Below are 14300 nucleotides of genomic sequence, written 5' to 3' on the forward strand. Positions count from 1 at the left end.
ATCTCAATAGATGCAGAAAAGGCCTTTGACAAAATTCAACAACCCTTCATGCTAAAAACTCTCAATAAATTAGGTATGGATGGGATGTATCTCAAAATAATAAGAGCTATCTATGACAAACGCACAGCCAATATCATACTGAATGGGCAAAAACTGGAAGCATTCCCTTTGAAAACTGGCACAAGACAGGGATGCCCTCTCTCACCACTCCTATTCAACATAGTGTTGGAAGTTCTGGCCAGGGCAATCAGGCAGGAGAAGGAAATAAAGGGTATTCAATTAGGAAAAGAGGAAGTCAAATTGTCCCTGTTTGCAGATGACATGATTGTATATCTAGAAAACCCTATTATCTCAGCCCAAAATCTCCTTAAGCTGATAAGCAACTTCAGCAAAGTCTCAGGATACAAAATCAATGTACAAAAATCACAAGCATTCTTGTACACCAATAACAGACAGAGAGCCAAATCATGAGTGAACTCCCATTCACAATTGCTTCAAAGAAAATAAAATACCTAGGAATCCAACTTACAAGGGATGTGAAGGACCTCTTCAAGGAGAACTACAAACCACTGCTCAATGAAATAAAAGAGGATACAAACAAATGGAAGAACATTCCGTGCTCATGGGTTGGAAGAATCAATATCGTGAAAATGGCCATACTGCCCAAGGTAATTTATAGATTCGATGCCGTCTCCATCCAGCTACCAATGACTTTCTTCACAGAATTGGAAAAAACTACTTGAAAGTTCATATGGAACCAAAAAAGAGCCGGCATCGCCAAGTCAATCCTAAGCCAAAAGAACAAAGCTGGAGGCATCACGCTACCTGACTTCAAACTATACTACAAGGCTACAGTAATCAAAACAGCATGGTACTGGTACCACAACAGAGACATAGATCAATGGAACAGAACAGAGCCCTCAGAAATAATGCCGCATATCTACAACTATCTGATCTTCGACAAACCTGACCAAAAACAAGCAATGGGATAAGAATTCCCTATTTAATAAATAGTGCTGGGAAAACTGGCTAGCCATATGTAGGAAGCTGAAACTGGATCTCTTCCTTACACCTTATACAAAAATTAATTCAAGATGGATTAAAGACTTACATGTTAGACCTAAAACCATAAAAACCCTAGAAGAAAACCTAGGCAATACCATTCAGGACATAGGCATGGGCAAGGACTTCATGTCTAAAACACCAAAAGCAATGGCAACAAAAGCCAGAATTGACAAATGGGATCTAACTAAACTAAAGAGCTTCTGCACAGCAAAAGAAACTACCATCAGAGTGAACAGGCAACCTACAAAATAGGAGAAAATTTTCGCAACCTGCTCATCTGACAGAGGGCTAATATCCAGAATCTACCATGAACTCAAACAAATTTATGAGAAAAAAACAACCCCATCAAAAAGTGGGCAAAGGACATAAACAGACACTTCTCAAAAGAAGACATTTATGCAGTCAAAAAACACATGCAAAAATGCTCATCATCACTGGCCATCAGAGAAATGCAAATCAAAACCACAATGAGATACCATCTCAGACCAGTTAGAATGGCCATCATTAAAAAGTCAGGAAACAACAGGTGCTGGAGAGGATGTGGAGAAATAGGAACACTTTTACACTGTTGGTGGGACTGTCAACTAGTTCAACCATTGTGGAAGTCAGTGTGGCGATTCCTCAGGGATCTAGAACTAGAAATACCATTTGACCCAGCCATCCCATTACTGGGTAGATACCCAAAGGACTATAAATCATGCTGCTATAAAGACACATGCACACGTATGTTTATTGCGGCACTATTCACAATAGCAAAGACTTGGAACCAACCCAAATGTCCAACAACGATAGACTGGATTAAGAAAATGTGGCACATATACACCATGGAATACTAGGCAGCCATAAAAAATGATGAATTCATGTCCTTTGTAGGGACATGGATGAAACTGGAAACCATCATTCTCAGTAAACTATCGCAAGGACAAAAAACCAAACACTGCATGTTCTCACTCATAGGTGGGAATTGAACAATGAGAACACATGGACACAGGAAGGGGAACATCACACACTGGGGACTGTTGTGGGGTGCGGGGAGGGTGGAGGGACAGCATTAGGAGATATACCTAATGCTAAATGAGGAGTTAATGGGTGCAGCACACCAACATGGCACATGGATACATATGTAACAAACCTGCACATTGTACACATGTACCCTAAAACTTAAAGTATAATAATAATAATAAAAAAAGAAAATATTTAGTGAGCACTTATATATCGGGCACTATTCTAAGCAGTTTATATGACTTAAACTCATTTACTTCTCCTAACAACCTTAAGAAGTAATGACTTGTTAAATCCTATTTTACATTTCTTTAGTATATAATATTTATGTGAATTTGTTCCCTATGAAAAAGGAAGAAAAGGAAATGTAATTTCATATGTAATAAATTGGCTTTTAATTTTTATTGTTAAAAAAAAAAACAAAGACACTCTTCCTATTGCCTTCTCTGTACCTTGCTAACTCTCATTTATTCTTTCTGTCTCAGTAGAGATGTCACTTTCTCTGAGAAGTCATCCCGATTTGCCTTAACACCACTGAATTTATATTAGCTACACTTCCTCTGTTAGGCATTTAGTGTTTTCTATTGATAGCATTTATTATGAAAAATTTTTTAAATGACCTGTATTGAAGTATAATTTATGTACAATAAATGGCATCCATTTAAAATGTAAAATTCAGTAAGTTTTTAAACAATTGTATACAACCATGAAACCACTGGCACAATGAAGATGCAGAGGCTCTATGTGTTTATCAAGAACTCTTGTGCCACTTTACTGTCCATCTCTCTTTCTGTGATCCTACCCCGACAAAATCATTTATCTGCTTTTTAATCTATACATTTGTTTGTATTTTCCAAGATTTTTAATGTACCATGTATATTTTGTGTCTGGCTTCTTTCAATCAGAATTAGAAATTCATGGAGTTTTTGTGTATCAATAACTTCTTCATTTTTATTGCTGAGTAGTATTCCATTGTTTATTCATTTACTTGTTGATGGATGTTTGGATTGTTTTCAGTTTTTGGATATTTATTACACTGAATTTTAACTGCCTGGTTATTTTCTGTATTCTTTTGTAAAGTGTACAGTACTGTGAGAACAAAAGACTGTCTCTCTTGTTAACATTTGTATGCCTAGCTGCTGCCTGGTACTAGCAGGTGCTCAATAAGTGTTTATGGAAATGCTAAAGAGCAGAAAGGTGATATTATTTCAAGTAGTACAAATATGAATTTAGTGTCTATTGAACCAGGAATTTCATTAAGGGATAGTATTCATTCAGTGTCTTATTTAGGTTGATACTTGTGGACATATATTGCCAGAACTTATTTACAAGGTAATAGCTTTTTTACTTTTTTAACATATAACTGAATGTTATTTTAAAATTTGTGGGCTTTGGCTGGGCAAAACTAGTACCAGCACCCTGGGAGGCCAAGAAGGGAGGCTCACTTGAGCCCAGGAGTTGAAGACCAGCCTGGACAACATAGCAAGATGCTATCTCTACCAAAAAAAAATGTGTTTTTTGATATCATACTAAGATAATCAGCTTTTAAGAGTAAAAAATTTCTTTAAGAATTCTCATTTTCAGTTCCTATGCCAGAGATTCCGAAACTTTCTTGTTTTACACAACACCATTATTGTCTCAGTCCTTATTTCATGATGCTCCTGCACCAAAAGAAAGACCCAAGATTTGTTCTTACTTTTGGATTCAAGTAACTTAATAAATGTTTATATATTAACAATTTAGCCATTTAAAAAATAATACACAGAAACGGAAAGAAAAAACATTTATTCTTAATCAGAATTATTACTAATGAAATGTGTACACCTTTTGGGCACTGCACTGTTGCGGGAAACCGAGGACTGGAGAGATGATATGAGGGGAAACAGGAGGATTGTTTATTTAAGGTATGTACTGGCTCAGCTTTTTGAATATGAATCCACTGAGACAGTGCATACCTTAAATAAACAGTCGTCCTGTTCTCCATATTGGTCTCTCTGATCCTCAGTTTCCTGCAACAGCACAACTCTCAAATTTTGGAAATGATAGGTTACCAGTACTCTTCTTTCCTGTTCCACAATGATTTTAAAAAAAATATAGCTAGTAATAATTATAGTACATAATAGTTATTTTGCACTGTATTAAAAAACTAGCAAATTATCAGTTCTCAAGTATTTGAAGTATGTTTTATAAGAATCCTTTTCGGCCGGGCGTGGTGGCTCATGCTTGTAATCCCAGCACTTTGGGAGGTCGAGGCAGGCGGATCATCTGAGGTCAGGAGTTTGTGACCAGCCTGGCCAATCCGTCTCTACTAAAAATACAAAAATTAGCCAGGTGTGGTGGTGCATGCCTGTAGTCCCAGCTACTCGGGAGGCTGAGGCAGGAGAATTGCTTGAACCTGGGAGGCGGAGGATGCAGTGACCAGAGATCGCGCCAGTGTACTCCAACCTGGGCAACAGAGTGAGACTCCTTCTCAAAAAAAAAAAAAAAAAAAGAATCCTTTTCACAAGATACTTTTAAAACAATCTGTAATACTTTTGTAATCGTAAGAATTTATAAACTTGAAGTAGAAGTATTCTTTTGTAAAGGTTAAGAAAAGTATACTCGGTTGGCCACCGAGGTTCACTACCATAATCCCAGTACTTTGGGAGGCAAGGTGGAAGGATTGCTCGAGGCCGGAAGGTGGAGGCTGCAGTGAGCCATAATCACGCCACTGCACTCCAACCTGGGTAACAGAGGGAGACCTTGTCTGAAGAAAAAAAAAAAGTATATATATATATATATGTATATACATATATACACACACACACACACACACGTATATATAATACTTGCTATGTCAAGTTAAAATTGTTAATTTTAATATGAAATGTGTGAAATAGGTATACAGTTTCATTCCCTATTAAATGTGGAATGTTTTTCATGCACAATGTATTTTAAGATTCCAACTTTCCTCATTTTTTTCTGTTTTAAATCAAGTTTGTCTGTTTATGGATTTCTTATTTTGTTTCATTTATCAGTATGTCTGTCTTTATGCCAGTAGCACATTGTCTAATTGTATCGTTATAGTTTTCCTTTGTATTTTCGTTAACAAAAACTCCCTCCGCTTTCTTTTCCTTGAAGTATTTTCACTGTTCTTAGCCTTTTGTTCTGTATACATTTAGAAACAGCTTATTAAATTGCTACTCCAAATTTTTTGTATACTTGAATTGCATTGATACATTACATCAATTTTAAGGGAGAACTGATATTTTTATGATACTGAGTTTTCAGTTACTGAATATGGCATAACTTTGTTTTTGTCTTCACGTCTTTCAGTAAAATTTTATACTTTTCCATGATGGTTCACGTCTTATTTTATAGCCATGACTTAGATCAGGGGCCATCAAACTACCAGCCCACAGGACAAGTCTGAATACCACCTGTTTTTGTAAGACCCATAAGCTAAGAATGCTAAGAATTTTATAAATGGTTGGAAAAAATCAAAAGGATAATATGACATATAAAATTATTTGACATTAAAATTTTAGTGTCTATAAAGTTTTATTAGAACATAGTTATACTCATTCATTTAAATATATGACTGCATTTATACCACACGTAGCAATGTTGATGGTTGCAACAGAAAGTGTATGGTCTGCAAATTGTAAAATATTTACTATCTGGCACTTTATAGAAAGTTTGTTTACCCCTGACTTTGAATTATTGTTTGTCTTTGTGTCTCAGTGTTTCTTTGTAGTTGGGGTGGGTGGTGGGGGTGGGGTTTGAGCCTCTCTTTCCTTTATCTTCATCTCCAGGTCTGATAAAACTTAAACTCATGAGTCACTGTTACCAAAATGTGTTTTATTCTTCAGATATATTTGAGCAGAGCAGAGGTTGAAAACTATTGATATTATGATTTATATAATAATTACTGTAGCTATTTTTGGTATTTTACATTTGAGGATTTAATATAAAAAATTTAACTTGCATCTTTATTTATTTCCCCTTTTGTAGGAAATTAAAAGAGAGACGGAATTCAAGGATGACAGTTTGCCCATCAAACGGGAAAGGCATGGGAATGTAGCAAGTCTTGTACAACGAATAAGCACCTATGGACTTCCAGCTGGAGGAATTCAGCCACATCCACAAACCAAGAACATTAAGAAGAGTATGTAAATAATTCCTTTCCTGCATAATTACATCAAAATAGAAGGATATTTTATAACTGTTTCTAAATTAAGAAAAATTAGTTCAGTCTTTTTTAGACAACTATAGTAACTTCCTGCAAATTCTCATGTTACTAGTTATTGCCCTGTGTAGTCAATCTTAATTTTTAGTCATGTGCAATCAATAACAAATCAATATCATCATAAATTAAAGCATGAGGCTCTGTTTTCTTATTTATCTTTCAGACTCTGCTGAATGATTACCATTTTACCTTAATTGTATTTTAATACTATTTATTTAGTGGAATTCTGAAATAACTGCTGATTCTTAGCATAGATACAAGAATTTTGATAGTGCTTTTTCTTCAGTTGTTAAACATCTGAACATAAACATTTCCAAGGTGGTTGGCCTTGCAGATTACCTTGTAAGGATTTGGTACTGTGTAAATATGTTAGGGGAACAACTTGGCAAAGAAGGAGAGCATTACATTTCAAATCAGATAAGGGTTTGTGTCTGTCTTATGACTTCAGAAAGATCATTTAACCTCTTGAGTTTTATTTGCTGCTGGTGAGAAAGTGGTTAAGAAAAAAAAAAACAAAAAAACAGGTAATATTGCTGTTCTCAAAGAGCTTACATTCTTGGAAAAGAAACTGTTATTTAAGGCCAGGTGCAGTGGCTCACGCCTGTAATCCCAGCACTCTGGGAGGCCTAGGTAGGTGGATCACCTGAGGACAGGAGTTTGAGACCAGCCTGACCAACATAGGAAAACCCTATCTCTACTAAACATACAAATTAGCCGGGCATGGAGGAACTTGCCTGTAATTCCAGCTACTTGGGAGACTGAGGCAGGAGAATCACTTGAACTCGGGAGGTGAGCCGAGATCTGCCATTGCACTCCAGTCTCTGCTCCAAAAAACAAAAGAAACTGTTATTTAAAAAGTGTAAAATATTAAACACGTACAAAGAATTACAGTGTTATGGGAGCACATAGCAAATGTTTTAACACAGTAAAACCAGAAGACCCTTCAGAGATTGAATACCTTTTTTTTTTTTTTGAGATAGACTCTACTCTGTTGTCCTGGCTGCAGTGGTGCAGTCACAGCTCACTGCGGCCTTGACCTCCCAGGCTCAAGCAGTTTTCCCACCTCAGTCTACTGAGTAACTACAGGTGTGTGCCACCACGTCTGCTAATTTTTGTATTTTTCTTTGTAGAGATGGGGTTTTGCCATGTTGCCTAAGCTGTTCTTGAACTCCCAGGCTCAAGTGATTTGCTCCCATTGGCTTCCCAAAGTGCGGGGATTACAGACATGAGCCACCATGCTAGCCTAGAGATTGCATGCTTATTACTATGGTCAATTTGATTTAACCCATCTATGCCTAGTGTCCCATTATTGGAATGCTAAGAATGTAGGAGTTATTACTATCCTGCTGTTCAAGGTCATTGCCAAGGTCTGATTGCAAAAATTCAAAAAACTGCAACCTCTGGCATAAATGGGTTAATAGTTAATGAGTATTTAATCACATTTACTTTAATGTCTTTGAAATTATGGTGTATAAATCCCTGTAGTACAAAATATTCTACAATAAAGAAATTTTGTTTACATACATTTCCCAAATTGTAATTGTAAGGCTATTAATAATTTTTATAGAGTCCCCTTATGTCTCAGTCTATTAACTTTCATAAGCCGTTGTCTGTCAAGTTTGGGGAAACCTCTACTTTTGGATTACATCATCCTTTGATTATTTTCATAAAATAAAAACAGGTTGTCATAAAAATGAAACAGATTTTATGACACTTAGACCAATTCTAGGGTTCTATTTGTTCTTTGTTTCTCAAGGAAATACAATGTCCAGGGAATATTTGCATATTATATATACTGCTTTCTAGCATTATTGCCTGAAGGTGGACGGTTTCAGCAGTTCTGATGATGTTGAATTCTGAAACTGCTTGGAGACTGGGGGACAAATAACAGTTTTATGTCATACAGCTGAACCTCTATATAGAATGTCTGTGCTGAGGGAGAATTTTTAGGCCCACAGGAGGTTTTTTCATGACCTCTGTCCATAGTAAAATCCATTTACAACTTTCTTTCACTCTAGGGAGCTATAAAGGGATAAATTTCTTAAGTAGAGGTTAGACAAAGAGGTCGAAGGTTCTGAATATTTTTTCACTTTATCTTCTAATAGGAAAGGATACAGTAAATTTGCCTTTCGTAAGAACACTCTATGTAAATTCTTTTCTCTTGTAAGAAGGAAAAATCATTATGCAGTTGGTGCCAGGAAGCTTAGGCCTTTTTTTCCTAAGGATCTTCCATAATTTGTTTTTAAAGTACATGTGCTGCAAGGACTAAATTGGTCATTTGGTGTCAGCTAACATTTAAAACAGGATGCAGGTTGTTTTTGCTTTTCTGTTTTCCTGTCATTTATGTATTATTTTATGTTTATGAAACTTGATTTTTTTTTGTTACTGTTTGGATCGTATCTCTGGTTCCCAAAATAGATCACTTATTTAAAAGTGGCTCATTGTATTGTTACATAGTAGCAGGATACAACTAACCAGTACTATTAATATTAGTTAAAAAAACCCAAAACCATTGTATTAATGTAAGGTTCATAGTGTAAGCACTGCAGTATATATGTTCAGTTTAAATCCCTGTGTGCCAAGACAAAGTGAATCTGTGTATGTGTTGAATTTTGTCTAAGCAACTACAAAGGAGAGGTTCAAATAAGTATAATGATGTTGAGTATCCAAAAACTGGATTGGACTAGTGAGCTATTCTTCTCTAGTCTCCAGTATATTGGCTTTTTTGGGGTAGTAATGAAGCCGTCAAAACTTTTGCTATGATCCATTGCTAAGCGTGCTAGCTCATTTTGTAAAACAAGGAAGTACTAGTTTTTTTTAGAGCAAACATAGAATAGTGTTTCTCAGGAAAAAGTTGATTACCGTAAGTTGCTAAAGTCAGAGAAGAGAACAAATGTACATTTCTCGAAGCAAAAACAGGTTGCAAGTCACATTACTTCTGACACCGTTGTAAAATCAGCCACAAAGATAATGGTAAAATATTGTGTTTAGAGAGTAAATAATTGACGTGTTTCAGCATCAGAATGTTAGCAGTCAGCGTGGAATATTGGTAGATGTTTCACTTTACATTTGGAAGAAATTGATACCAGCTGAAATCTCTTGGCACACGTGAGGGAATACATAGTGTTTGCTAATTGTATTTTCCTTAGTAGTGGAAACTCATGCTACAGCAGAAGTGATTTTTCATCTAGTTAATTATTTTGAGTGTAAAAGATACATTGAGATTGATACTGATAGATCACTAGTGTTTATACTGCAAGGGATGATGTTGCACATGAAATGTTAGTTGAAATAATGCCACTCTACACATTACTTCACTCCCATAAAACATTTGGATAGCAAATAGTATGCTTTCTTATTTTGAGTCAGTGCTGAAGAAAATAGTAACATTCTGAATGCTGTCAAATTATGTCCACTGATTATGCATCTTTGCAGCATACCTTTTGAAAAAATGAGCGTGTCAGTTCATGGTGGCTCTTTGACATTGGAATATTCTGACTGATAAGGAGAAAAAGACTCACTCAAATGACTAGATCATCTTGGGGTTAGAACACCCTACCCTCTTGAACAGGGTAGGCTGTTCTAACTTTCTATTTTATTTGGAAAATTTTAAAATATCTAGAAAAGTTGAAGGCATAATTGTGCAGTGAACATAGTATACCCTTCACCTACATATGCTGTTACCATTTTGTCACATTGGCTTTATATACATATACCTTTTTAATGGAATCAGTTGAAAGTATGCTACAGACATAATACTTTACCTCTGATCACATTATCTTTTTCTTCATGATAGTGATAATGAAGATTTTCTAAAATTTTGAGTGTCTTAAGTAGAACATCTCAGCAAAGTAGGCAGTATCTTGAACAGTTTGAGCCTTTCACTTAATGGCCTAAGCATTACGATTTTTTTATTGCTAAGGATGAGAATTTTTTTTATTTTTTTTTGGACACAGAGTCTCAGGCTGGAGTTCACTGGCACAATCTCAGCTCACTGCAGCCTCAGCCTCCCCAGTAGCTGGGATTACGGGAACATGCCACCACACTCGGCTAATTTTTTCTATTTTTAGTAGAGATGGGGTTTCACCATGTTGGCCAGGCTGGTCTCAAACTCCTGGCCTCAAGTGATCTGCCCGCCTCAGCCTCCCAAAATGCTGGGATTACAGGCCCAAGCCACTGCTCCGGGCGAGAAAATTTTTTAAAAAGATTCAACTGTATGAATGGCTGATTGATACATATGTCATGTATTCATGTAATGAATATTTCATTACATGAAAATGATGTATTCATTCATCATTCATGTAAAATGGCCGAATCAGTGTTTCTCATAACATTTGATTATTTGCTTATTGAAGAAATAAATTGATTTTTATTTTATTTTATTTATTTATTTTTTTGAGACAGAGTTTCGCTCTTCTCACCCAGGATGGAGTACAGTGCCATGATCTTGGCTCACTGCACCTTCTGCCTTCCGGGTTCAAGCAATTCTCCTGCCTCAACCTCCCAAGTAGCTGGGATTACAGGTGTGTACCACCACACCCGGCTACTTTTTGTATTTTTAGTAGAGACAGGGTTTCATCATGTTGGTCAGGCTGGTCTCGAACTCCTGACCTCAGGTGATCCACCTGCCTCGGCCTCCCAAAGTGCTGGGATTACAGGTGTAAGCCACTGCGCCTGGTAGAGAAAGAAATTTATTTTAAAAATTGACTGGTTAAATAAATTTTAATGCTTTAATAAAACCTGAAGATATTTTTTCCAGAGCCAACTGGAACCAAAAATTGGGTCAAAAATCCTTTTGCTGTAATTTCTGAAGTTTTAGCATTCAACTTTCCACTTCTTATTGGGTATGCTCTTATTTTAGCCTTTGATGGAAACATTAAAAACAGTCTTCAGTGAGAAATGGTTTCATAATTTAAGAGCTTTGTTTGATCTGAATATTTACATCTATTTTTCAGACATGAAATACCTAACTATTCTTGATGACCCACATTTATAAATTAAAGATTTTCTGTTTTATTAGAAAAAGAACAAGGGCAGTAACCTTACTGAGTCTGAAATTTCACACAATTTGGTTTTGTTTTTTTAAAATACTAAACATGTAAAGTTTTCTGAAATTTTTGAACTCTTGTGTGTCAAATGCCTTTATATCTGTGAGTAGTATGATCATGAGAAATAATACTGGTCTAGGCAATTAATTAAATCTGCCACATAAAGCTGGGTATGGATGATGATTCAGAATTCACAGTCTAGCAGGGGCAAACATCAAGTTACTATAAAATAGAGATGATAGTCATAATTTTCTCATAGGCTATAAGAGGTATTAACATGTTAATTAATTATAAGTGCTTGATAAATGTTTACAGTTATTCTGGTGTTTTATACTGTATACTCAGAACTGTATGAGAGACATATGTATAGTGATAATTTAGATGAAAAGGTAATTTTGTACTGGGGTTGTCAAGCAAAGTGTATTGAAGCTCTTTAGGTAGGACATACAAGCACATGGAGATTGGGAGAATAGCATTCAAGGAAGAAATGTAGCCTTTGGCAGACCCACAGAAATAAGCAAGTATATGGTATTTTTGGGGAGTAAAAATCCAGTGTGACTAGACTGTATGAGCTATGTCAAAGTACTATGTAATCTGTAAAGGAGACAGCATACTATAGTGGAAAGATAGAAGGCTTAGAAGTGGGCATAATAGGCTGGGCGTGATGGCTCACGCTTGTAATCCCAGCACTTTGGGAGGCCAAGGCGGGCGGATCATGAGGTCAGGAGATCGAGACCACAGTGAAACCCCATCTCTACTAAAAATATAAAAAATTAGCCAGGCGTGGTGGCGGGCGCCTGTAATCCCAGCTACTCGGAGAGGCTGAGGCAGGAGAATGGCGTGAACCTCGGAGGCGGAGCTTGCAGTGAGCTGAGATCGCGCACTGCACTCCAGCACTCCAGCCTGGGTGACAGAGCGAGACTCCATCTCAAAAAAAAAAAAAAAAAAAGTGGGCATAATATTCCAGAAGTGGATATAATTTTAGTTTTGCCTCATTTTAGCTATGTGGTCTTTGATGGATTATTTAACTTTTTATTTCCTTTTTTTCTCATTGGTAAATGAGATAGTGAGTGTTAATGCTTTGTTGTGTGGGAGATGTGAAGAATTTAGAATAGTGCTGGTACATGAAAGAAATGCAGTATGTCCCCGCCTGTGCTGTACCTCCTTTATTCTCTTCCTTGTTAGTAGCTTTACTTATATAATGATTTTTAGAAGACAATTTTTGTACAATTAATTTTTTTGTAGAACTGGAAAGTATTAAAGGTTACTTGTGATAAGAAAATACTAATAGCTGAGTGTGGTGGCTCACACCTGTAATCCCAGTACTTTGGGAGGCTGAGGTGGGTGGATCACTTGAGCCCAGGAGTTCAGGACTAGCCTGGGCAATATGGCAAACCCCGTCTCTACAAAAAAAATACAAAAATTAGCCCAGTATGGTGGCGAGCGCCTGTGGTCCCAGCTGCTTGAGAGGCTGAGGTGGGAGGATTGCTTGAGCGTGGGAGGCGGAGGTTGCAGTGAACAGAGTTCTTACTACTGCCTGGGTGACAGTGAGGTCCTGTCTCAAAAAAAAAAAAAAAAAAAAAGAAAATGCTAGTTACAGTTTTTTTTTTTTTTAAATGGACTTAATTTCATGTATCCTTTTATTGACACCTCTCTTCTTTTTTGTGCTTAGCATGGGTTCTGATACATTATAGAAATTAACATTTATTGACTTTGTGCAGTTCGAAATGTGAAAAATCTCTAAGTTCCCCCTTAATTGTGCTGGCAGTTAAATTAATGGATGGATTCAATATAGGCAGTCACCTCAATTTATGAGTGAACCCTATTTAAATATGAAATAATGTGGAATTATTTTTTCTTTTTAAAATAAATGACTCATAGTTTGTGGTAATAATAGCTATTTAGATGTTTTTATCTAATGTGACTCCTTCCTTTGATTAAATGAATCTTTTTTTTTTCTTTTTTTGCAAATGATTCTATTAATACAAACTAGTTGGGAAAAATTATGCTTAGTGTGAGAGGAAGAAATAAAGCTCTTGGGTAAAATATAACTAGGCTGCTCAGACTTCATTGACTTGCCTGAGTGGGGGCTAATGAGTAGTCCATTTCACCTTAAGTCCAATTTTAAGAGATATTAAAATTCATGAAAAAGAAACCACATTTTAAAAAAGGTCTGAAATTACCAGAAAGAAAGGATTTTATTTTTGTAAGAGCTCCTTGAGCAAAATAGACCTTTCTTTTCAATAATATGGATTGTTTGCCTCTTGTCTATGAAGTGCTAACTGCAAATAATACATTAATGAACACAGTTTCTCAAGGTCACTGGAACAACTTGCAAAGGTATTTAGGGACTCTATATTTCAAGAGATGAGAAGTTTTCCTATAGCACACAAAAAACTATTTAAGTTAATTAAAAATTTACCATGAGGTCTGGTGAAAGATGAAATGTGAAAAATTTTACTGTGAACTCTAGGTTAGTTAAAAAATTATGGTTATTTTTTACTTTCTTTTTCCTTTTTTTTTATTTTTTGAGATGGAGTCTTGCTCTGTTGCCCAGGCTGGAGTGCAGTAGCACGATCTCAGCTCACTGCAAGCTCTGCCTCCCAGGTTCATGCCATTCTCCTGCCTCAGCCTCCTGAGTAGCTGAGACTACAGGCACCCACCACCATGCCCAGCTAATTTTTTTGTATTTTTAGTAGAGACAGGGTTTCACCGTGTTAGCCAGGATGGTCTCCATCTCCTGACCTCATGATCTGCCTGCCTTGGCCTCCCAAAGTGCTGGGATTACAGGCATGAGCTCCACGTCCAGTCTGTTTGCTTTCTTTGGCTTCTTTTATTATAAAAACCACAATAAAATATCAGATACAAATTATTAATTGCTTTAGGAAGGGGAAAAAACTTACACAGATGTAACTTTCTTATTTGGAGACTCAATTATTTTATCTACTCGATGGTTA

At 36.3% G+C, this 14300-nt stretch overlaps 1 protein-coding gene across 1 annotated transcript in view; it reads left to right on the top strand.

Annotated features, from left to right (window-relative positions):
- The window catches only part of CD2AP (CD2 associated protein), a 157804-nt gene that overhangs the window by 54221 nt on the left and 89283 nt on the right, over window positions 1-14300 (top strand). Inside the window, exon 3 of the mRNA XM_032140345.2 lies at window positions 6061-6214. Coding sequence (XP_031996236.1) covers window positions 6061-6214 — 154 coding nt within the window. The remainder of the gene's footprint in view (window positions 1-6060; window positions 6215-14300) is intronic.

The sequence above is a fragment of the Hylobates moloch genome, unplaced genomic scaffold (assembly GCF_009828535.3).
Source record: "Hylobates moloch isolate HMO894 unplaced genomic scaffold, HMol_V3 SCAFFOLD_20, whole genome shotgun sequence".
Taxonomy (NCBI): Eukaryota; Metazoa; Chordata; class Mammalia; order Primates; family Hylobatidae; genus Hylobates; species Hylobates moloch.